At 38.8% G+C, this 22,432-nt stretch overlaps 2 protein-coding genes and 1 long non-coding RNA gene across 4 annotated transcripts in view; 2 read left to right on the plus strand and 1 right to left on the minus strand.

Moving 5' to 3' along the window:
- LOC114133363 (uncharacterized) overlaps positions 1-3,682 on the plus strand; it is a 28,070-nt gene extending 24,388 nt beyond the window's left edge. Inside the window, exon 3 of the long non-coding RNA XR_003593172.1 lies at positions 3,392-3,682. This is a non-coding gene — a long non-coding RNA (uncharacterized LOC114133363). The remainder of the gene's footprint in view (positions 1-3,391) is intronic.
- ttc36 (tetratricopeptide repeat domain 36) lies at positions 1,136-3,388 on the plus strand. The gene is made up of 3 exons (XM_027999200.1): positions 1,136-1,329; positions 1,544-1,732; positions 3,077-3,388. Exons 1-3 carry the CDS (start codon positions 1,224-1,226, stop codon positions 3,343-3,345), a joined length of 564 nt encoding a protein of 187 aa, XP_027855001.1. The 5' UTR covers positions 1,136-1,223; the 3' UTR covers positions 3,346-3,388.
- A 957-nt stretch (positions 3,683-4,639) lies between the features above and the next one.
- On the minus strand, positions 4,640-12,148 carry LOC114133361 (F-box only protein 40). 2 transcript variants are annotated; one of them, XM_027999199.1, is made up of 4 exons: positions 12,105-12,148; positions 11,921-11,960; positions 7,744-9,630; positions 4,640-5,288 (listed from the first exon to the last, which is right to left on the minus strand). In XM_027999199.1, exons 2-4 carry the CDS (start codon positions 11,921-11,923, stop codon positions 5,106-5,108), a joined length of 2,073 nt encoding a protein of 690 aa, XP_027855000.1. In that variant the 5' UTR covers positions 11,924-11,960; positions 12,105-12,148; the 3' UTR covers positions 4,640-5,105. The 2 variants fall into 2 exon arrangements, with proteins under 2 accessions (XP_027855000.1, XP_027854998.1); XM_027999197.1 differs by having other exon boundaries at positions 7,740-9,630.
- Between the last annotated feature and the right edge of the window lie 10,284 nt (positions 12,149-22,432).

The following is a 22,432-nucleotide window of genomic DNA, read 5'->3' on the forward strand; positions in this document are numbered from 1 at the left end:
TGGCATCAAACAGGAACAGAGCAGGAGCAGAAACAAAAATAGGTGCATTGTATGTTTTAATATTTCATGTGCATCGCTGGTGCAAATTGCCTTTGGTATTGGTTTTGTATTTGCACTGGAAAAGCTTGCAATAAATCTGTGTGCTAGTTCAGAGGGTAGTACGGAAAACTCTTTTTTATTTGCTATTAGCACATTAACTATTTTTTTCTTTTGGAAAAAAAAACATGTTCATGTGGAAATGCTTCTGAAGGTTCTCATCGATCTTCCTTTAATGTCTTTCTAGGAAAACTCTGCAGCAAGAATCTTAACATTTTTATCACTTGGTACAACGGTCAGTTTAGAAGTGAATACCTTAAGAAACCAAAAGTATAAAAAGACTAATAACTGCTATTTTGTTTCCATGCTATTCATGTGGTCTGTTAAGGAATTGAACTTCCCTCCTCAACTTTTACACATACTTTAAGGATTTTTATGGGAAGTTGCATTGTTATAATTATTATTATTTGCTTTTTTTTCAGAAAACAAAATCGTAACAAACCTAGCGACTTTTTTCTGTTCTTAGAAATGTTAGGAACAACATGTGAAGCATCACTGCAGCCACTGCGATTTAATCATGGACCAAACTGTTGCTCCTATTGGTTACAGGAATAACCTATTGGTTACAGCGGTAACCAATAGGAAGATTCGCCTGCAGTAGCCACCCTTCAACATAAGAGGGCAGCACAGCGAAGACTTGAAGTCCAAATATTACAGAATTAAACACGCTTACAGCAAAATGAGTCTAGGTGTTGTTGTTCAGCTCTTGGCACTGCAGCAAACCAGCTTTCTCAAATAGTCAGCTTTCATTATTTTTTTCTACATCCCATTTATCTAATTACTTTGTTTATTTGTTAATTTAGTTGTGCTCTTGGCCTAGTAGCTGTAAGCTGTTCTTATGTTTTCTGTAAATAACAAGCTAAAATATAATCTGGTAGTTTCTTCTTCCACAAGAGAGCTAATATGTTCAGTGCTTTCTAACTTGGATTTTTTTTCCGAGTTAACCAAATTCAGATGTGCTGGAATCTCAAAGTCCACCTCTGCTTCCACCCCCTTCTCTGATTGGCTGGCAGGGATGGAAGAGTTTAGGGGAGGAAGAATGCCCTGTCCCGCTGTGATTTAGGTGTCATTACTTCCCTCTTTTTGTGTGTGTGTAATTCTCTGCCTACTCCACAGACAGCAGGAATATGGCTTCAGCACATGACAGAGCTGTTCTCCAGGCTATATTCAACCCCACCACCCCCTTTGGAGATGTTTCTGCCCTGAACCAAGAGGAAGAATTAATTGATGATGGTGAGCGTGAGCTTCTGACTTGATGTGTCTCTGCATATCATGTCACAGCATATTGAATTTATTTGAACACATTCCATTCCAAGGGAGAAAAAAAAAAAAAAAAAACAGTGTAATCAGAACTTAGTTCTGGGTGACATTTCTGTGTTTTTCTTTGCCACGGTACCTGTCAGCTGAGTGTGAATGCGCTTCCAACCTGTTTATCTCCTCCCGCCAGACAGGGGTTTTGACATGGAGTTGCTGAAGCAAGTGAGAGAGCTGGAGATGCGGGGTGTCTCAGCGGCAGAGGCTGGGGAGTTGCAAGCCGCTCTTCAGCTGTTCAGCCAGGCAGTCCACATCCTGCCTCAGCGAGCCTCTGCCTATAACAACCGGGCCCAGGCCCTGCGGCTGCTGGGGGACACAGCAGGTAAATTCAACAAATCCAGTAATAACCCTTCCCAGAGGCACTGCATTGTGCCAGCATGTCAGACTGCCGAGTCTGAGGCCAGCGTGACACAATGCAGGAACTCTGCCTGTCTGCTGCATTTTCTCAGCATTGTTACTTTATAAGCCCTGTACTGGCCTCTTATTATTACAGTCCTTATATGCTAAAGATGGCCGGGTTTTAGGAAGTGGATTCCAGGAATTATACTGTTCGTATCACATTCATCTAATTGCATTTTCAAACCTGATAGTCCAGTAGACTATTTTTACAGATAAAAATTCCAAAATTTTTAGCTCATACGGTTTGCTTTCCCACTGCACTGTGCCAAACGAACCAACCCGTTCCCCAGCCCGCCTGTGGTGGCGCAGCACCAAGAACCACTAAAAGGAAACGGCTTGAGAACCCCTGAAGAAGACATGAGTGCAACTTCACCAAATGTAAACAAATATGGAGTAGTGTCAGATTTTAGTGATCGGAGGATTTTTTTTTTGTCTTTGGTAAAAAAGACTTTACTACTGCTAGTACTAGACAAATTATTTACAGATTATCTCTGTCCTCCTTTAATTTAAAAAAATAATATGATAATTCTGGCATGTATTCAGCCCATTTACAATGATAAATAAAGTTTTGTGCAACTAATTAGCTTTAGAGATTAGTAATTAGGGTTCACTTTATACTTTAATGTCAGTATAAATAAAGCTGGTCTGTGAAAACCTTAGAGGTGTGTTGGGGAGGATTAATAAACAAACAGCATCATGAATAACAAGGAACAAAACCGACAGGTCAGGAAGAAAGTTGTGGAGAAATTTATAGCAGGTTTGGGTTATAAAGACTGAACTGTTCAGAACTGCATCCGGAAACTGGAAAAACTATGGAAAGTTCGCAAACCAACCAGGAAATTGCTGTCAATCAAAGGAAAAGATCAAAGTTTTATCTTGAAATTCTTAGTTTTTTTCTTGTGTTAACAGGAAGTTGTTAGTCATTAGTCGTTTCTAATATTATCAATGTAATACAACACATTTCTGTGTGTTTCAAGCACGAATCTTATCTCATATCTTTTATTTTTCTATGTTGTATTTGTTGCTTCCTCCCTTGAAAAAGAGGTTTTTAATCTCAATGAGATTTTCTTTACCCTCAAAAAATAAAGTTTAAATAAAATTTTAAAAAACCCTGGTTTTACTGTTACAAATACTGCAATTTTAGGCAAAAGTACTCAAAGAAATGAGCAGTAGATGAAAGTTTACTGCTGTATCTGATTCTTTAGTTAAATATACTAGAATGAAAGTCTTCCTCTATAACATATATCTGCATACTTTATCATGCCAGGAGCCCTGCAGGATCTCGATCAAGCCATCTCCCTCAGCGGCGGTACAGGACGCAGCGCCTGCCAGGCTCTGGTACAGAGAGGCCTCCTGCGGAGACTAGCGTGCCAGAATGATGGGGCCAGGGCGGATTTTGAGAAAGCGGCTGCTCTCGGAAGTGAATTTGCTCGACAGCAGGCAGTGCTTCTTAATCCGTATGCAGCTCTGTGCAACAAAATGCTGTCAGAGGTGATCAACAATCTTCGCAACCCCAAGTTGGCAGAGATGGAGTAGTTGGTGAAGATATTTTTTGTCAGTGTCTTTCATTCTGATGCTGAAGTCTTTTTAACTTTGTCGTCAGTGTTCCTTTCACTGTAAATAGGAATCTGGGCGTATATCATACGTTATCCATTAACAGTTTTAAACAAAAAATAAACTAACAAATGAAACATGTAATACTTGTTTAATTCCAGCAACATTTGCAAAATATTTTGCTAAACAGACATGATATATTCATTCAGCTAACTGTTTTTCTCATTTGTTGTGTGTGAGTCACAGCACTATTTCTTTATATCAGTTATATTATGAATGAAAATATCAGTCTGGTAAAAATAAATAAAAGTAAGCCACAGACTTGAGGTTGAGAAAGTTTCTGGAAAGTGTTAGAAACGAAAATTTCAGTTTTGTTTCCAACTTTAACTAGTCCAACTGTCAGTGCTAACACAGAGATGAAAATAGCTAGCTAAGCTTTTTTTAGCCTTTGCTAATGAATGGTACATAGTAGCGGTGCTTGTCAGCTAAACTTTAACATGCCACCTTGTTAGAGTAGACTTGTACCACCCACCTATTCACTGTTCAGTATTTGTGGATTCAAGTTGTTTATTTGTATTGCACATTTCAGCAAAAAGGCAGTTTATAGTATTTTACACCATTAAAACAAAATACAATTATGAAACAAGCAATAAACATTACATTCTGTCAAATCATCAAGTAAATATACATCAAATATATTGATCAATGTTCCAGTTATTATGAATCAAAGGTAACTAAACAGGTGGGTTTTAGCCTTGATTTGAACAAACTCAGTTTTTAAGCTGTTTTATAAAGTTTGCTCCAGATTAGTGGAGCATAACAACTGAATTCTGCTTCTCCATGTTTGGTTCTGGTTCTGGAGATTCAGATTAAACTTGAATTAGAAGATTCAAGTCAGAGTTCATCACTACACCCAGATTTCAGGCCTGATTTCAAGTTTCTAGCAGTAATAGCCACAGCTGTGTGATGACTCTCAATCAGCCCTCTTTAGGTCCAAAGATAATAACTTCAGCTGGAAAGAGTTATGGCACATCCACACATTTATCTGTTCTGGTGCCTATCTCCAGCTGTCAACGAGGGAAAGGCTGGGTCACCCTGGATGGGTTGCCAGTCCATCACAGGGCAACACAGAGACAGACAGGACAAACAACCATGCACACACACACTCACACCTAAGGAGAATTTATACAGACCAATTAACCTGACAGTCATGCTTTCAGACTGTGGGAGGAAGCCGTAGTACCCGGAGAAAACCCATGCATGGACAGGGAGAACATGCAAACTACATGAAGAAAGACCCGGATCCGGGAATCGAACCCAGGACCTTCTTGCTGCAAGGCAACAGTGCTACCAACTGTGGAAGATACTTTTTTTTTTCTAATCTAAACTAATATATAAGGCAACATATCTAAATTCTTTTTATACTCTGTAACGTGATGCCATGCTCTGCACAGGCACTTCTGCTCTGCTCCACTGGATGTCAGTCTTGCCATATTGAAACTGCAGCATCATTTCCTTTTCACTTCACAAGCAACAAGGGTAAATTTGGCTTTGAGCCAAAACCAAAACAATTATTTAATTAATTTTACTCTTAAGTGAGATGATTCAAAATGCCTAATGAAGATTTTTCAGCGTTTACACAGCAGCTGTGCAGAACACATGCATCAGCCAATTCCTCCAGTGATTCCTAACATGGCATTGCTCCTGCTGTGGTCCACCCACTGCGTTCCAAGATGTAAGGATTATCTTTTGTGCTTCAGTTCTTGGTGTTTTTCTCTGACCTCTTGCAGGCAGGCCAGAGCCGCCGGCTCCCTGCGCTCCTCTCTCTGATAGAAGGAGCAGCTTTTCAGGTGCTCTGACATGGAAGGAGCATTGCTGAAGCTCCAGCGGTCCACCGGAGAAAACAGAGAGCTGAACCTCCAGATCTGTGAAACATAAAGGAAAATATATCTTCAGCAGCAGGGCAAAGTGCGGTGATGACGGATGTATTTTTAATTTAGATGGAATCCAGAGCACTGAGTATTTTTATTCCATGTCAGAGCATGATGGGATTTCAATACCGTCTGTTACAAATTTATACAAATTATGCCATTCATTGCAGGGCAAATACCCAGCTGTTACCCAAGTGTTCATTTCAACCTGAAGTGTTTCCATGAGAGATCATATGTTCCACTAGTTACTGGGAGTGCTGTGTTTGGTTTTAGGCCATTCCACATCAATGATGTCGCTGGAATCCTCTTTGTCTCGTGATTACCGCCTGACCAACAGTCAGTGTAAAAATAGATGCATGAATTAATGTCTTTCCTCTTCATAAGCTTCAGGTAAGACAGTTTCTGAAATATTTTGTCATCAGAAAATCTATTTTAAAAACTCTGTAATGGGTTACACTTTATTCTTATCTGTACCACTTACTTTTACTTTAGAAATTATCTAAAATAATTAGATTTGAAATATATTATTGTTAAAAAAAAAAGTTTTAAATGCATTCTTAAAGTCCATGGCCTGCTCTACCATACCGCTTCAATAACTCTGCACCTGCCACTGAAATTGAGCACGATTAATACCGTGCACTCATCTGCTCTGCCTCAAGCAGTCCTCCAGATTTGGATGCATTTCAGAAGGAGACGGTGCTAACACAAAACGCTGACTTTCAATTACAACTGCTCAGCACTTCTAAATTATTCAACAGCTCCTACACAGCGCTCATAAATCTGAATGAGACGTAAGTGAAACTTATGCGGGTGTAGTTTCCTGGAACAACCAGCATCTTTGTGGCATCACGATCTAAGGAGGCATGTTTCTGTGTCAAACAAAAACCCAGCAAACCTGGTGAGATGACAGCTGTTAAATATGACCTCTGGCATTTTACCAGAGTTGCTGTGAGCTCCCAAAGAAAGAAACGCATGAGAAATAAATGACTCTTTTCAGCTCTATATAAGAATATTGATACTTCTTGAAATTCTAAATTTCTTGAAGTTCCACTGTATTTTAATTAGTGCTATTTTATTTCACAATCAAGTAACTATGTTACCTTCAGTTGTTATATACATAGCTGTATATGTTAAGCAAACATATAAAAGAAATTTGACTTTTTGCAATTTGACATCTTGAAAATGTCCTTTGTCTCTTTCAGAATCAGATTATTTATTTTTTTTTTTGCATAGCCGTTCATGTTACATATTAAATGTGACCGTAATCAGATTTTGTGTGAAGGATTTATGACTAAAAAGCAATCCGGATACACAGAAGAACGTAGGCGTCACACAGTAATTATGGATGCCGGGTATTGATCAATTTTACGTTTGTGAATCAACAGGAGTTAACGCTATTGTCACAAGATCATAAATAAAGAAAGATGTGTCTGAACTGCTTACTTCAGTCACAGTTTATGTCCAAATTTACTGGTTTCTTTGGTGGAGAATTATAGTGCATGACTCACATCAATGATGTAAAAGTTGGAGAAAGTGCAACACAACTGTTCAGACTACAAAGGCTTTGAAAACTATTGGATATGTAATGAATTTCGTACAATATATGGAAATGGCGCAAATCAGATTTTTTGAGGGTTGCAAAGATTGGAACTGGGCCTCTCAGATTGCTGTGAAAAAGTTGGTTAGGGTTAAGCAGGAGCAAAATCGTTTAATTTGTCTCATATCTGCCTGCTAAGTGAATGTAGTCTTCTAAAAGTAATTTATTCTGCTGGCTTTATTTTAGTGGTGGTGTAGGTTGAATACAAATGCATTACATTAAGGATTCAGGCTGATATTAAATACACTTTTTGCATTGTTTTTTACAACTTTTTAAAATCGTACCTACTTTTTCTTCTCCCTATAAAGTTCTGCACTGCCTTTTGTCTATCTATCACATAAAACTGAATGTCCTCATTGTATTATGAGTAGGATGAATTCCTTTGCAAGCCACTGTGCCATCAGTTTAATGGACCATTGGTGGACATGGACGAAAGCTCTTCACTCACGTTTCATTATGCTGCCTGACTCTAAAGGGCAGTAATCTTCACTAAAGACAGTAAAAGGTGAAAAAAGTCAGAAGCCACTTTAAATGGAAAGCCATTAAAAGATGCCAACCCTGCTGTTAGAGATTGAAATATTGTTGTAGAAGACTACTGAGAGCTTGGAGAGTATTTACAGCAGCTGCTGTCATGTTTTATGAATGACTGAAATGTTCCAATGACACACAACGTAATGGTGACAATTACTGCCTCATATACCAATATAGAAATTTGGCCCTGTATATACTTTTCACAAGATTGAGATTAAAATTTCACCAATCTATAAAATCTAGATTAAATCGAGATGATAAATAAAAATAAAAACTCATCTGCAGCAATGAACAAAAGAAGGAATATCTGAAAATACTTGCTTTTTTCCGACTTTTCCATGAACTTCCACCATGAGAATACGTCTTTTTCTTCCACTCCAAAAACACCATTCCTCTGTCCTGCAACAGTGTGGCACAAACTTCTCTCATTAGACGGGAAACTTGTGATAGCTGAGACAGAGAAAAACTGTCAAGGTAGCCAGCAACATGTTGAAGGATCTCAAGAGGTAGACTGCTGAGGCCACTGAAATCTTGACCAGCGCTTCCTTGAGGACTCAGACGTTTCTCAGCGTCTGTGAAGGATGAAGGGAAGCGTGGCTGGAGTACAATGGTGCTGACATCTTGGCGGTATTTGATTGTAGCTTCTTGACCTGAAGGGCAAAACCTTATCTGGGAAAAAGTACAGCCGAGATATGCCAAGGGGCAGCGCTGTTGAAACCAGCCACTTAGGGAGGCCTGTATGTCACAGTGAACATTCCTGAAATGAGACTGGAATTCATCGCGGCGGAAGGAGCAGCCACACATGTAGCTGAAAGATGAGCTGATTTTGTTGTGTCTTCTGGTGACAGGTTCAGTTTCAACATCAACATAAAGGCCACGAGGTCTTCCTGCAATGACAGCGGCTAGAGTTGCATCTGCTTTAAAGGGGGCAGAAGAAAAGTTGTACGTTTGTGTTCCTATATCTACATAAAGACCATCTGTTGCAATGCTCTCTGAAATTAAATGTCCCTTCAGTTCTTTTTCGAGGGAACAGAGAAGTGTTGCACTGACCTCTTCAGACATGGGAAGATTTTCAACTGACACGTCCAAATCTAAAGTATCCACACTCTGGTGTGCAGTTTTGGCCTTGTGTGATGGGTCCTTCAGATGACTGCGCTTTGCTCGGTAGCTGGTAGGAACATTAAATGAGCGGACAGTCTGAACTTCGATTGGCTCCAGATTACCGTAAACAAAGTCCTTTTCTCTTGGAGTGCATGCAGCAAGTTGACCAAAGTTAATTAGCATTGCCCCGTTGTGCACCAGGTACATGTTATATTCTGCAACATTGACTTCTTTGCCCAACCTTTCAAGGACACCGTCCTGCCAAGGTGCAAGGCCAGTTGCACCGTTCATATTTCTGGACTCATTAATCTCAGGTTGATGTGAGTTTTTGTTTCCCACCTTTTCTACTTCACAGTTTAAAGATTTTTGCTCTTCTCTTTCTTCCTCTTTTCCTCCATTATTTAAGCACTTAACAGCTTGGTTGCACCCTTCTTTATCCTTCTTAAATATTTTCTCCCATGTATTGTAATTATGGGGACTTGCCACATTCCCATTTTTTGCCAAGGCATCCGTCTCTTCTTGACTCAATTCTCTTCCCTCCATCTCTGCTCTGCGATTTTCTGTAAATTCACCACAATCTAAGGAGCAGGAGGGGTCCTCAACAGAATTGCTAACGCCATTGGAAATATTTGGAGAGGCAGGCTCTTCCTCCATCATCTCAGGAAAAATGCTTTTCATTTTAATGGACTGAAACAGCAGGGCTTGATCCCGGAGTGCCAGAGCAACGTCAAGGTTTGCCTCAGTGTTCGGTTGAAGACTTTCAGAAACGTTTCTGTAAAAGGTCATGTCTGTTTCAGGAACAGGAAAGCGGTTCCACTCCTGAGAGCAGCAGACAACACTAGCTGGGCAGACCTCCAGGTGTTTGGCTGACTTGTGGCGAGGCATTTTGAGCAGACAGCCAAACTCAACATTGAAGCAAGGCACCATCTCGTTTGGACAGAGAAGCTGGTGCTCTTCTTGCTTACACATATGAAAGGTGGCGCCACAGTTTTTGTGACACTTAATGACCACACATGAGATGGAAAGATTCACCGGGGCTTGACAGCTGACACTGTAACACTTGTCACAGTGATCATGGATGCCTTTTGCCATTTTTGTTCCTTTTTCCTGAAGAGACAAATAAAAACACGACACAGAGGGTAGTAACAACGTGGACAATATTTCTGCAATTGCTAGGCATTTTCACCAGCTATCTCTTCGTAAATAATAAAAAAAAAAAAAAAAAAATCTTCAATGGGCTCTTTGCACCTGCCGTGCTGACGTCACAACCGCATGCGCAAATGCGGCTCTCTTTTTTCCGCTTTGAGTTACCTTGACAGCTAGAAAAGACAAAGTCGTATTTCACACGCAAATAAAACAATATTATGCACTTTGTTGTCTTCCTAATATAATGGGCTTTTAAGTTTTCATGGATTTCCAAGCGGTCCTGAATTAAGAAGACGGTGGCTTGTAAATATTCGTTGCTACCAGTTAAAGCTAAAGCCGCACAGCAAAGTTTACAGCCTTCACTTCACTCCGGATCAACTTCTTCAGCCTAAAGAAAAAGGTAAAGGAGCTTTCTGTGTTATTTCCATGGAATCACTTCTGTATTCAGCCTGAAAGAGAGTTTATGGGAACGAGAGAGCAGACCAGAGCCTGACAGCCGAGCTACTGATCCACCTGTACAAACCGCTGTAAACACCGTCCTGCTTCACAAGAAGCATGCAAAACTAATAAAGCGAAATAACACGGAGACCTTAAGGAACACGGCCATATTTTTCTAAAAGCAACAACTGAACCTGAACAGTCAGCTGAACTAGAACTCCGACACCAGAGCTGCTCTACTGTTAAGCTCTGGGCTTGTTGTTCCTCAGGCTTCAGAAGCAAAAAGCCTGAACCGTAAAATCCCCCGTTACTTGGTCTCTGACACTAACGACAATAAACGCACATAATATACTTGAAAATATGGTAAAAACATTGTCCGTTAATGAATGATGAAAAATGTTTAGATACTTAAATAGCACATTTTTGCAAGAAAAATGTCTAGAATAAGCTAAAGCTAATGTTAGCCACAAAGTTTAAAGAAAGTAAAACTCACCTTCATATCTGTGTATAGAGGCGAACATGTTAAAACCTTTATCCAGCTTACTTGTTGGGGCTTTGGATCGATGTACATCATTAGCTGTTACTTTGGACAAGCCCTGCAAATACCCAGTGTAAAGAGCCTTTTTCAATAGATCGGAAACAACTGAACTGCTTTTCCCCGAAGCTGAGGTGCAAAGAGCCCATTGTGCTGTTGAAGATTGGTTTTGGATGAGTTACTAAGGCTCCGCCCACAAGGACACAATTTTAGGCAAGATTTTTTTTGTCATTTAGGCTGTGCATCCACATGAATTTAGCATCTTGGGAGACTAGAAATGACCACTTTTGAAACCGGGTTCTACAGTGGATGTATGTCAGAACACCAGTTTTATGTTAGCCGAGTCATTTTTTAAGTGATGACGTCGAAGCTCCACCTAACTCTCTATCCCGCATGTGTCTCTCTCTCCCAAATAACAAACATAGCACAGGTCGATATTTTTCATCTGTTCTCTGGCGCCACCTATTGGCCCGGCATACCTACTACATCGTTTTCTGTGATGCTGCATCCTGTCAGCTGATTCAGATTTTTTCTTAATCACTTACAAAAACATACCGTGCTCGCCTCCGTGTGTACAGGGCCAAAAATAATCACTTCTTTCAACTATGGTATACAAAATGCCATCTTTAAAAGTACAACCCTGATGCAGATTGGCTAAACCATCAAAACACTACACCCAGTGCCACTCCTTCCAGTGTGGCTAATATTTGCTCAACCTCTCCAAAATCGGACACCAAGAGATTAGAATAATGTCTTGTGGTTTGAATTCAGCTGCAATATTCAGGCTGGTTGCGGTACAACATTGTGTGAGAAACATTTTCTAGGTACATTTTGCCCCTCCCAGTCACACTAGTTCAGCATTGTTTAAAAACCACCGCCTTCCTCGTCAGGGTAGTGTATCATGTCTCAAATCCCAAATCATCTCCAACTAGTTTACTGAACATGACAGTGAGTTGGCTTTCAATCTGATCAGATGTCAATCCAACAAATCTCCTCTGAGATGAGGGGAACGTCCGATTTGCATTATGGATTTACAGCCGACAAATCTGCTGCAACTGAGAGATGCTATCATGACAGTATGGACTGTAATCTAGGATGGGACGCAGAGTCTTTGTTGACTCTGCGTCTCAAAGAATTAAGGAATTTCTGAGGATCAAATCCAATACATCAAACCTAATAAAGCAGCCAATGAGCTCATTGCTGAAAACTATGCATATTTTAAACACTTTTTTAAAATTTATTTATTTTAGGGCTGGGGGTAAAAATATTAGTACTCACCATTTGGAATCTAACTGTTTCAGAACATTTGTTTGTTGTCCTGTAACATAAAATGCAACATCAGCATACAGAAAAAAAACATAAAAAATATGGAAATCTTAAAATGCAAAGCTTTTAATTGCAATTCTATAATAAAGCTAACAAAGGTTTTAGTGAGCAGCTGCTACAATAACAACATTCTCACCCTTTGTTCTCCTGTCGCCTTGTGTTCACCGGCACCTCTGAATAACCTCTGCACTGTCTGGACATTATAAATAGACACAGCAAAGGGGCAGACAGGCCAGTGGGCTGGGGCACCATTGTCACACAGCCATTAAGAACCAAGGTCAAGTTACAGCCTCCACCTCCACTCCACAACGAGAGGGTTACAATGAAGGCAGATAATTCGAGTAATTAGCAGTTTAGCTACTGCATGTTAATCCCTTCCTTGGTAAATTACTGTACTTGTTTTAGCAGTAGAGCTAAATGACAGTAGCAGAGGGGTTACAGTGAAAGTCACAGGCAGTACTTTTACTTTTCTTTTTTTTTTTCATTTGTATTTTATCAACTCTTGCCATGCTTCACGTTGTCCACTGGATGTCAGTCACACACTTTCAGAAATTCAACCAACATTTTCCCAGCAGTCCTTTCTGCCCTTTAAAATAATAATAATAATAAAAAAACCACAACCTTACATGAATTAGATGACACTTGGTATTGCGTTGTTTGCAACTTGCTTGAAAATGTATGTTTAACAGCACTGAAATATAATGATCGTTTCTCAAGCTTCTTGAGCAAAAAAGTGTCTGCATGGAAAACAATTCTCATCTTGTCAAAGTAAATCCCTAATTACAACTGCAGTAGTCGAAAAGTGTCCACAGCTGGTAGGTTTCTTCATAATAAAAAAAAATCTGCATCTGCCTCTCTCAGGCAGGCTTGTCATTCATACGTTTTATTTAATGAATTTAATTCTCTCAGAGGCAATGCTGTTCAAAACAGCGGGGTGCTTAACTAGCCTAAATAGCTATAAGTAATTACACTAATTTACATTAATTCTGCTTGAACTATCCTCCCCTTTACTTACTCCACATCAGTCTGAAAACATCCCCAGCAGCTATTTCATACCCCTGTAGAAAATGTGCTGAATGCTTCTTTTTTCTTTCTTTTTGTCCTGCTGCAGATCACAATGAGCAGCTTATCAGAGCCAGCTGATTTGTTCTCTACAGACCCTGCAATCAGCATACATTACAACTGGCAGACAGAGAGGAGGGACAGACACCATGGTGAAGAAAAGGGAATTCAGCATCACTGTTTTACAGCTGCACAACAGCAGTTGAGAATAGAGTGCTCTGGTGTTGGGCTTAAATTATTCCAGCAAAATTACAGAATGCTTCAAAACAGGCAGAGGGGGAAAAAAAATCATTTATATCTGAAATTAAAACAAACTCCAGTGAATTTCGGTTGAACATTAGGATTATGTGCATGAAGATTTTCTTCCAATAACTAATTGTAACTTGAGTAATGTTTGCCAGCTGCTGAGTATTTAGCATGCAGTCTGAAAACAGTTAGATGTTCTGTCTCACAGCAGAGATCAAAACATGTATTTACCAGAAGAGTTAAAGCTCAAGTAATAACTCAACAGCTTGATAATTTAATAATGTCTGCTTAAGCCAAATTGTGCAAAACAACACAGTAGCTTTACAAGGGTTCAGATGGTGTGCATCAAGCGGTGAAAAGCCCGGCACTTTATGACAATGACAACAGGTGTTTCCAATTTTTCCAGTTTCCATTCTGAATGTGTGAACTCACCAGGAATGGCATCATCTTGGCCTGCTTAAAAAATATATATTTTTTGCTAGATGCCACAGTGAAGGTGCAGGGGAGCCGTATTATTTATACCACCTCTCATCAGCAGGTATGGGGTGGTTACTGCTCTGGAGGTATGCAAACTTTCTAAAGCACAAAATTGCTCTGTCATGCTGTTCCTGCAGTTTAAAAGTCATTTTAATGAGACGCCAGTGAAAATGCCAGAATGACCAGTTTCCTCTACGCAGAACTGAACAGCTAAAAAAACCCCCACAATATTCTCAGAACAAGCACTTGAATACTAATGAAATACTGGGTTTATTCTGTATTTTTACACATATTGTATCAGAGCCAACATTTTATAAATAACAATATAATAACAGCAATATTTAGTAAAAATTAGTTCTTTTCTATTTGAACAGAAGGAAATTAGATGTTTTAAAACATTATGTTGATGCCAACATACTTCAAAAACATATTTGTATTCAAGATATACAGCAAGAGTCTCATCTCTTCATGAGCCGCTGCACCTCATTAGATCTATTATATGTCAGACATGTGGGGTGTATGCACCACAAGTCATGTGTAAAATGTTTTATTGGAGCTATGAGTAGAATTAGTTTTGCTTGTTATTGTAGAATACAAGTTTAATATAAATACATGGCTATTAAGTGCTGCTGCAGTACTCCATCTTTCTTCCACAGTCAAAAACATAACTCTAAGTTGCCCCTAAGGCATTAATGCATGCGTGTGTGTGTGTGTGTGCGCACGGGGGTGTGTGTAATGTGTGTCTTTGTATTGCCCTGTGATAGACTGACGGTGTGTACTTTGGGAGTAACTGTGGATCAGTAAGGACAAGTGGGTAGAGATGATGGAAAAGTGGATGTGATGCTGGACAAAACTATTTTCACTAGAGATTTTGTCAAGATGTGATAATTTGGTTGTCTGAATGTTGAAGTGATATATATTTTTTATTAATTTAACATATAAAAATAAAGGACAACAGAATAGCAAAAATATAAATGACCAAAATGGCCATTTTTTTCTATACATGAATATAGCCGTCAATGCGCATGTCATAAACCACACTTGTTAAACGTAGAATGTCATTACTTTTTATGTGGCTCTCTAAACTGTAACTTGCCAAATTACATCAATGTGAAAAGATAATCAATATTTAATTTTAAGAAGTACTCACTGAATCTAGAGTCTGCCGTTTATCAAAATTTTTACAATTTGCTAATGGGTTTTATAAATATTATCTGCCACAACTGGCCCTTTGAGGGCATTCATGATCTTGATATGACCCAAAATGAAAATGCGTTTGACACCTTTCATAAACTATACTGTTACCTCTTGGAAGGGTGGAGCAACAGCATATACAATTAATGATGTCCGTTTTGGACTTGGCACAAAACATGGACATTTTGAATGAACAGTGCCAGAGTTTCTTGCTGAAACTTAACTTCTGGTACTTGTTATTGGTGTACTTTTCATGATTTCTAAATTTCTTTTTAATCAACATTTAAGGTTTTACAGCCTTTACAATGGCATTCACAATAAGCAAAGCCTGTCATGTGACCTGGCCAACACATTTGGCTCAAAAACCTACTGACATGTCTTGGTTTAGGTGGAAAGCAGCACAGATAGCAGCAGAAACACTAGTTATAAAACTGCACATTGTACAAAGTGAAGTGCTAAGTTTGTGAAGTAGAGAAGAACATTTTCTATAAGACTTAGCCAGAAATAATTCACAATCCACAACCAGAAACCAGTAAACATGCTAGCATTAGCCTTGTGCATGAAGAATTTCCTTGAAAAAAACTAGCGGTATGGTTCAGATGTTAGTTTACTGAAAACTGGAAGTGTAAAAACAGACTGAAAATTTTGGCAAGTCTAGTGAACAACACAGAATAAAGCCAGCTTAGTTTTGGAACATTTATAGGCACTAAATTGATTAATGAAGTATTAGACTGTGACTTATTATCAATCATATATATTTTTTGTAATTTGGCAATTAAATGTTGACCTTTTATTTTATTAGGCCTATTAAATGTTTGCAAATGCAGTTCATACAACTATTTACTGTAAGCACACTCTCAAGTGTTTCTTTGGACAAATAACCATATTTCTAAAAATTACTGAAATATCTACTCGCAAAATACCAGCCAGCTTCAAAAAGACAATTCACATTGGCCCTCTCTGAGAATTTTAATTTTCACTGGAAATAAAAAGATTATATTTGGAATGTGTCAAACTGCAAATAAATCACTGTGCATATATATTTACTATTCATTAGTGTTTCAGTTGTACTGTTTTATTAAAAATATGCAATTTAAATCATTTCTTCAACATCTATACAAAAAAATGAGTGACTAAATGAAGTTTGAAAAGGATGCAGTTGAGTGACAATCTGTTTATCTGAAGAAATTAGGCTTTAAAACAAATTCAGCAGATAACTTCTCAGCTTGAGATGTTGTGCAACGTACAGTGGCTCAAAAAAGGAGATAATTACAGTGTGTTCATTTTCTGTAACATGGATTTTAACAATGCTGAGCTGTGAGGTTAATGATTCCTACAAGCTCCGTGCCATTTAACTCAAACCTAATGTTCTGAAATATAATTGGAAAATCTTAAGATGTCAGAGAGAAACTTTGATTAATATTTAAGGCTTATAATAGCTGTCAGCACACAGCAGGACACATTAGCATCACTGCTTTTAAGTTGAATATTTGCTTGTTCCCACTAAAACTTGAGAGCTGTAATCCAAGTAAGATACAGTCTACTGAAGCTCCTATATATCTCACTATATCCTCTCGCTTTTTTTTTTCTTTTTTGATTTTTCTCTTTTATATCCACTTCCTTTAAAGACTGCCCCCGTTTTGAAGCTTCTGCCTAGTTTATTATACCTGACAAAACATATTAATAAGCTGAAACCACTGGGAGAGCAGGCTGAAAAATGTACTTCTGCAGAATTTTCACAAAGGAAAAAGGAGAGTCTTCCAGTTTGTATTTATTACTGAGCACAGCCCAAGAGGACCTTAAATAAGCTTCAGAAATGTTATGCAAATGTGCTATGAAAATGCAAAAACCCAGAGGTGGGCTCAAATAATAAATGAGGAAAATCCTCAAATAAAACAAAAGCTGTGTGGGATGCTTGGATTGCATGTTCAATTTCATATTAATCAAAGACAGATTCTTTCTTTCTCTGCCTCCCCTTTAATGTTGGGCACTGAGTTAACTGCATTCAATTAAGCACTGTCGCAGGGTCATAAATATAAATAGACGTTTGTGCCCACGACATTTGTTTTTAACTAAAACTAAGACAGAAATGTTTCTTTTGCAGTGTAAGCATGTTTAGTTAAAGGTCAAATCTAATATTCATAAGCCAAAAAAACATGAAACCTCTCCTCGAAATACTTTTTTTAGTTATTGAAGTCCAGCTAAATACTGATGAGCAAAATAAAAACTGATCATGTGCAAAACAGAGAGACTGTCAGTGGTTTTTATTCACTGATGTTTATATTCTGTACCCACTAACTGTAACATATTCCTGAATAATAACAGATTTTAACAGCAATTTTTGAGATTATTTACTGTTTCAAACTATGGGCGTGCTTTTAAGTCACTTAGTAGGGTGTGGGTTTGTTGAGTCTCCAACTTTCTTGTGATCCTGACTTCCTTCTCCTATTAGTTTGCCATATTTAATTTTGCCCTTTATGATTAATAATTTGAGTTGGAGACTTTGCTACCACTATGTTTGTTTGAAGCATTATGTGCAAATTCCTGGCTTCACAGTTCCAAACATAAAATTGTCACTTTTCTAAAGCTTTTGGCTGCCTTCTGCACACTTTTAAAAAAAATTCTGAAGTAAACAGGACCATATGTATAATTACAAAGGAAAATTAAAAATAATATATGCATTTCAAATGATTCAAAATCATCAAAATTATAAATTTGCCTCAAATCAAAACTTATTGTCAATCAATTACATATATAGTGATAAAACAAAAACCGTACTTCTCTGGGATCTTCAACAGGATGAAAAGCTATAAAATATAAAAACAAAAAAAATTTGCAACAATGGGAAGTGTATTATCTAAACAATAATTCAGCATTTTAAACAGCTTGAGGCGGAAAGCAGTGAAGTATTCTGTTTCATCTTTGTTATGTTGTGGAATCTGATGGCAACAGCTAGACGTTACTGATGAGGGTGAAAGGAGTTTGTGTCCTGTTCCTTCACCAGTTCTGAAACAGATCCTACACAGAACACAGTCTGATGCTCTTCTTTGCACCATATCTTTTGTTGTCTGCCATATTGCACATGGAGCACAAGATGAGATGTACACAAACACATATTAAACCGTAACTATATAGAATCTTGTAAAGGTGCATGTAAGGAATTGGTTTGTCACAAATTGTCTTTATTTTACCAACATTTTGACTGGAAGTAATACTAACATTTTGAACAATATGTGGAAGGAGCTGAAGACTGGAGTAATAGAAAAGACAGATTTCCATCTCAAAGACTTGGAGCTGATCACCAAACATAGCGCATCAAAATACCAGGGAGAACATACAAAGAGAACTTAATTGTTGCAATACCAATTAATATTTTTCCACTGATGATGAACAAGAACCCATTCAGGAGATTCCAGAGAGATTTAGTTGACCTATCATGGTTGTTTTTGGACAGGAGTACCTGGACAGAACTTATCCACGCAAACGGAGAACATAAAAAACCCAACCAGAAAGACCCCATGCTGGCCTTGGTACAAGAGCACAAAGCTAACAGCTGTGCTAACATACATTCCTGCCATGTTTGATAACATATAAAAAGTTTCTAAGTAAGAAAACTGCAAAAAAAAGAAAAAAAAGATTCTTTTTTCAAACTTTACATTATCCTCTTAGAGATGCCAATTAAAAACAAACATCTTTATTAATCAGAATAATTCCTAATCTGAATTTTTGGAGTACGTTTGTCCTGTATTTTTGTTTAGTTGTTGTTACGGCTACTCTTGGATTTTAACAAAAATCAAAAGGTGCCAGAGTAGTTTCTAGGAGGAGGGTTTTCCGACTCATCCAAAACAAAGCACTCGCGGAAAGTTTTCTGGTGGCAAACGGTGACTTTCTCAATGTACAAAAATAACAGAAACACTCTCCGAGTTGACTTTCCAAAAAATGTAAAATTAAACTTTATTTGGTGCGGTGGAAAAACTATTTCACCCCTCGCTCCTTAACCAAACAATCAGATGCCCTGTAGCAGCTGCTTCCGCTGCCTAATCACAGCAGGAGGCCACCTGATAAGGAGGAGGGTCTAAACAAAACAAATAAATAAACAAGTTACAATAGATATATTATTTATATAAATGTAGATCTGTAACCTTAAATTAATCCAATTCTTAATAGGCTCCAACATCCCGGCCCCAAATTGTTAGCCTTAGCAAAGTAACAATTTACAAAAATAATATTCATAGGAGCCTAGTATCTAGCAAAAACATGACAGACATTTAATTATGATCTTTAAAAATCAATGTTCATAATCCTTTTGTCTATAAATGTTATCTAGAGCCTCTCAACATTTCTAATGCTTAAAGCAGTCTATAGTAAATATTAGAAAGTCTTTTATTTCATCCTGCTGCCTCCATTAAAAGACAGAGCTTATCTATTGGTCGCTGGATAACATTGGCTTTGGTTTTAACCAAAACACTTCTAACAAAGCCTTTGGCATCTGGAAAAGTCTTCATAACACGGCCCATTGTCCATGCGCTCCTTGGTGCCGAGTTATCCACAATAACAACCAGATCTCCAGGGCTGAAGTTCCTCTTTTTACTGTTCCACTTGCTTCGTTCTTGCATGAGTGGGAGATACTCCCTTATCCAACGTCTCCAGAAAAGATCTGCAAGATACTGTGCTTGTCTCCATCTTCTTCTTGAATATTGATCTGTTTTGTCAAAGACTCCTGGTGGTATGGTTGCTTTCCCTTTCAGCTGGAGTAAATGGTTTGGTGTTAGTGGTTCTAAGTCATTGGGGTCATTTGACACTGAAGTTATTGGCCTGTCATTTAGGATGGCTTCTACTTCACATAGTGCTGTTGACAGGGTTTCATCGTCCAGTGTTTGTTCCTTTAGAATAGATGTGAGGGTCTTTTTGATTAGATGTATTAGTCTTTCCCAGACTCCACCGTGGTGAGCCCCGTAAGGAGGGTTAAAAATCCATTTTATTCCCTCTACTAAAAGAGCCTTTTGGATTTTCTGATGATTTAGCTCTCTTAATGCTTCTTGTAGTTCCTTTTGTGCTCCCACAAAGTTTGTCCCGCAGTCTGTTCTGATGCTCATCATTGATCCTCTTCTGCAGATGAATCTGCGTATAGCATTTATGCACGAGTCTGTGGTTAAGAAATTGGCCATCTCCAGGTGGACAGCTCGACTCACCAGACAGGTGAATATGACTCCCCATCGTTTCACCTGAGCTCGTCCTCTTTTTACTTCAATAGGACCAAAGTAGTCAATGCCAACATGACTAAAAGGAGGTAGGTCTGGAAATAAACGGTCCTCAGGAAGGTCCGACATCTTCTGTTCACCAGGTTTTGCCTGTATGCGTCTACAGAATACACAGCTCTTGATAATTTTTCTGGCTAAAGAGTTTGCATGTGGGAGCCAGAATTTCTGCCTTAGCTTGGAGAGCATGTGGCTCCTTCCTGAATGTCCAACTTGGTGATGAATTTGTTGTAAGAGGAGGTTAGATATATGTGAACCTTTAGGTAAAATGATCGGGTTTTTCTGGTGGATTGGCATTGTACTTTTATTTATCCTGCCGTCAACTCTCAAAATGCTACCATCAAGCATCGGATCCAGTTTGAGGATGGTACTTCTTGAACTAAGAGGTTTGCCTTGTTCCAAGTAAGTAAATTCACAGTCAAAGTAGCGTTTTTGTTCAAAACAAATTATAGCTTTCTCTGCATTTTGCATGTCTTCCACTGACAGGTTTTGGGTTTCATGTTGATTTTTCAGCTTTTTCATCACTCCTGAAGACAGGTGAGTTTGACTTTTTCTTTGCTGGCTTAGCAGTAGAAGATGTCTTTTCACTTTTAATATCCAGGCTACCGACTTCTGAAGTTTGTTCCATGATGAATGATACTTGATTAGCTTGCATACTGGATGTTGATCCTCCACTATCACACTGTTGATTGTGATCTCCTTTCTCACCTCAGGATCGTTTGCTGGTATTTCTTCCAGACCTTCTGTGTGCCTCGGCCATGTTCTTTTTTCTCTGCTGAGATATTCCGGACCGGTCAGCCATTTTGAACTTACGAAAGATTCCACATAAAGCCCTCTTGATGCGTCGTCGGCTGGGTTGACTTTTGAACTTATGTATCTCCACTGGCTGGTGTGGGAGAGGTCATGGATTACTGCAATCCTGTTGGATACAAAAGTGTGAAATCTTTTCGTTTGATTGTGAATATATTTCAACACAGATGTACTATCTGTCCAGAAAGTTGAATCTGTAAGTGGTAATTGCAGCTCTTTCTTTAGCATTCGATCCACTTTTACAGCCAATGTTGCTGCTGTGAGTTCCAGTCTGGGTATGGTCATCTGCTTTAGAGGTGCCACTCTAGCTTTTCCAAATATGAAGCAGACATGGATTTGACCTTGGTGATTTGATAATCTGAGGTAGCTTACTGTACCATAGCCTGACTCACTTGCATCACAAAAGTGATGCAATTCAGCAGTTTCCACAGGATCAAAGTTTTCAGGCTTTATGCACCTTGCAACTTGAAAGTCATGTAGCAGATTTAATTCCTTGAGCCATCTTTGCCAAGGCTTTGCAAATTCCTGGGGAATGACATGATCCCATCCATATTTGGTTTTGCAGAGTTCTCGGAGTAATTGTTTGGCTTTCAGGACGAAAGGAGAAAGAAATCCTAATGGGTCATATACTGAACTCACTGTGGAGAGTATACCTCTTCTGGTAGCAGGTCGACTCCTGATGGTTACTTTAAAGCTGAAGGTGTCACTGAGAGTGTCCCAGTGGAGTCCAAGTGCAGACTCAACTGTTATTTGTTCTTTCAGCTTTTCTTTGTCCAGATCTAGTTCCTTAAATGCTCCAGCTCTGTGATGTTCAGGGATGCTTGCCAGCACTTCATGGTTGTTGCTGACCCATTTTGTTAATGTGAAACCTCCCTCACTGCATATTTTGGTGAGATCTGTGACAAGCTTCATTGCCTGATTTACTGTTGCCACTGATCGGAGGCAATCATCCACATAAAAGTTACTTTTAATGGTTTCGATAACCTCATCAGAATAATGCTTCTGGTTGTCAGTAGCAGTTTGACGCAGAGCAAAATTAGCGATGCTTGGGGATGATATAGAGCCAAAGAGGTGAACTTTCATCCTGTAAACCTCCAGAGGTTTGTTAATGTTCCCTTCTGGCCACCACAGAAACCTCAGGACATCTCTGTCTTTCTCATCCACATAGACTTGATAAAACATTGCCTCAATGTCTGCCATTACTGCGATTGGTTCTTGGCGAAACCTTAGCAGTACCCCAATAAGGGTGTTTGTTAAATCAGGCCCTTGGAGGAGCTCCTTGTTCAGAGAGGTTCCTTGATATGAGGATGTACAGTCAAACACCACCCTCAGTTTGTGCTTTCGCTTATGGTAGACACCATGATGTGGAATGTACCAGACATGTCCATCCTCCCTGCAAAGCTGCTCAAATGGAACC

This window comes from Xiphophorus couchianus, chromosome 18, assembly GCF_001444195.1.
Source record: "Xiphophorus couchianus chromosome 18, X_couchianus-1.0, whole genome shotgun sequence".
NCBI classification, from domain to species: Eukaryota; Metazoa; Chordata; class Actinopteri; order Cyprinodontiformes; family Poeciliidae; genus Xiphophorus; species Xiphophorus couchianus.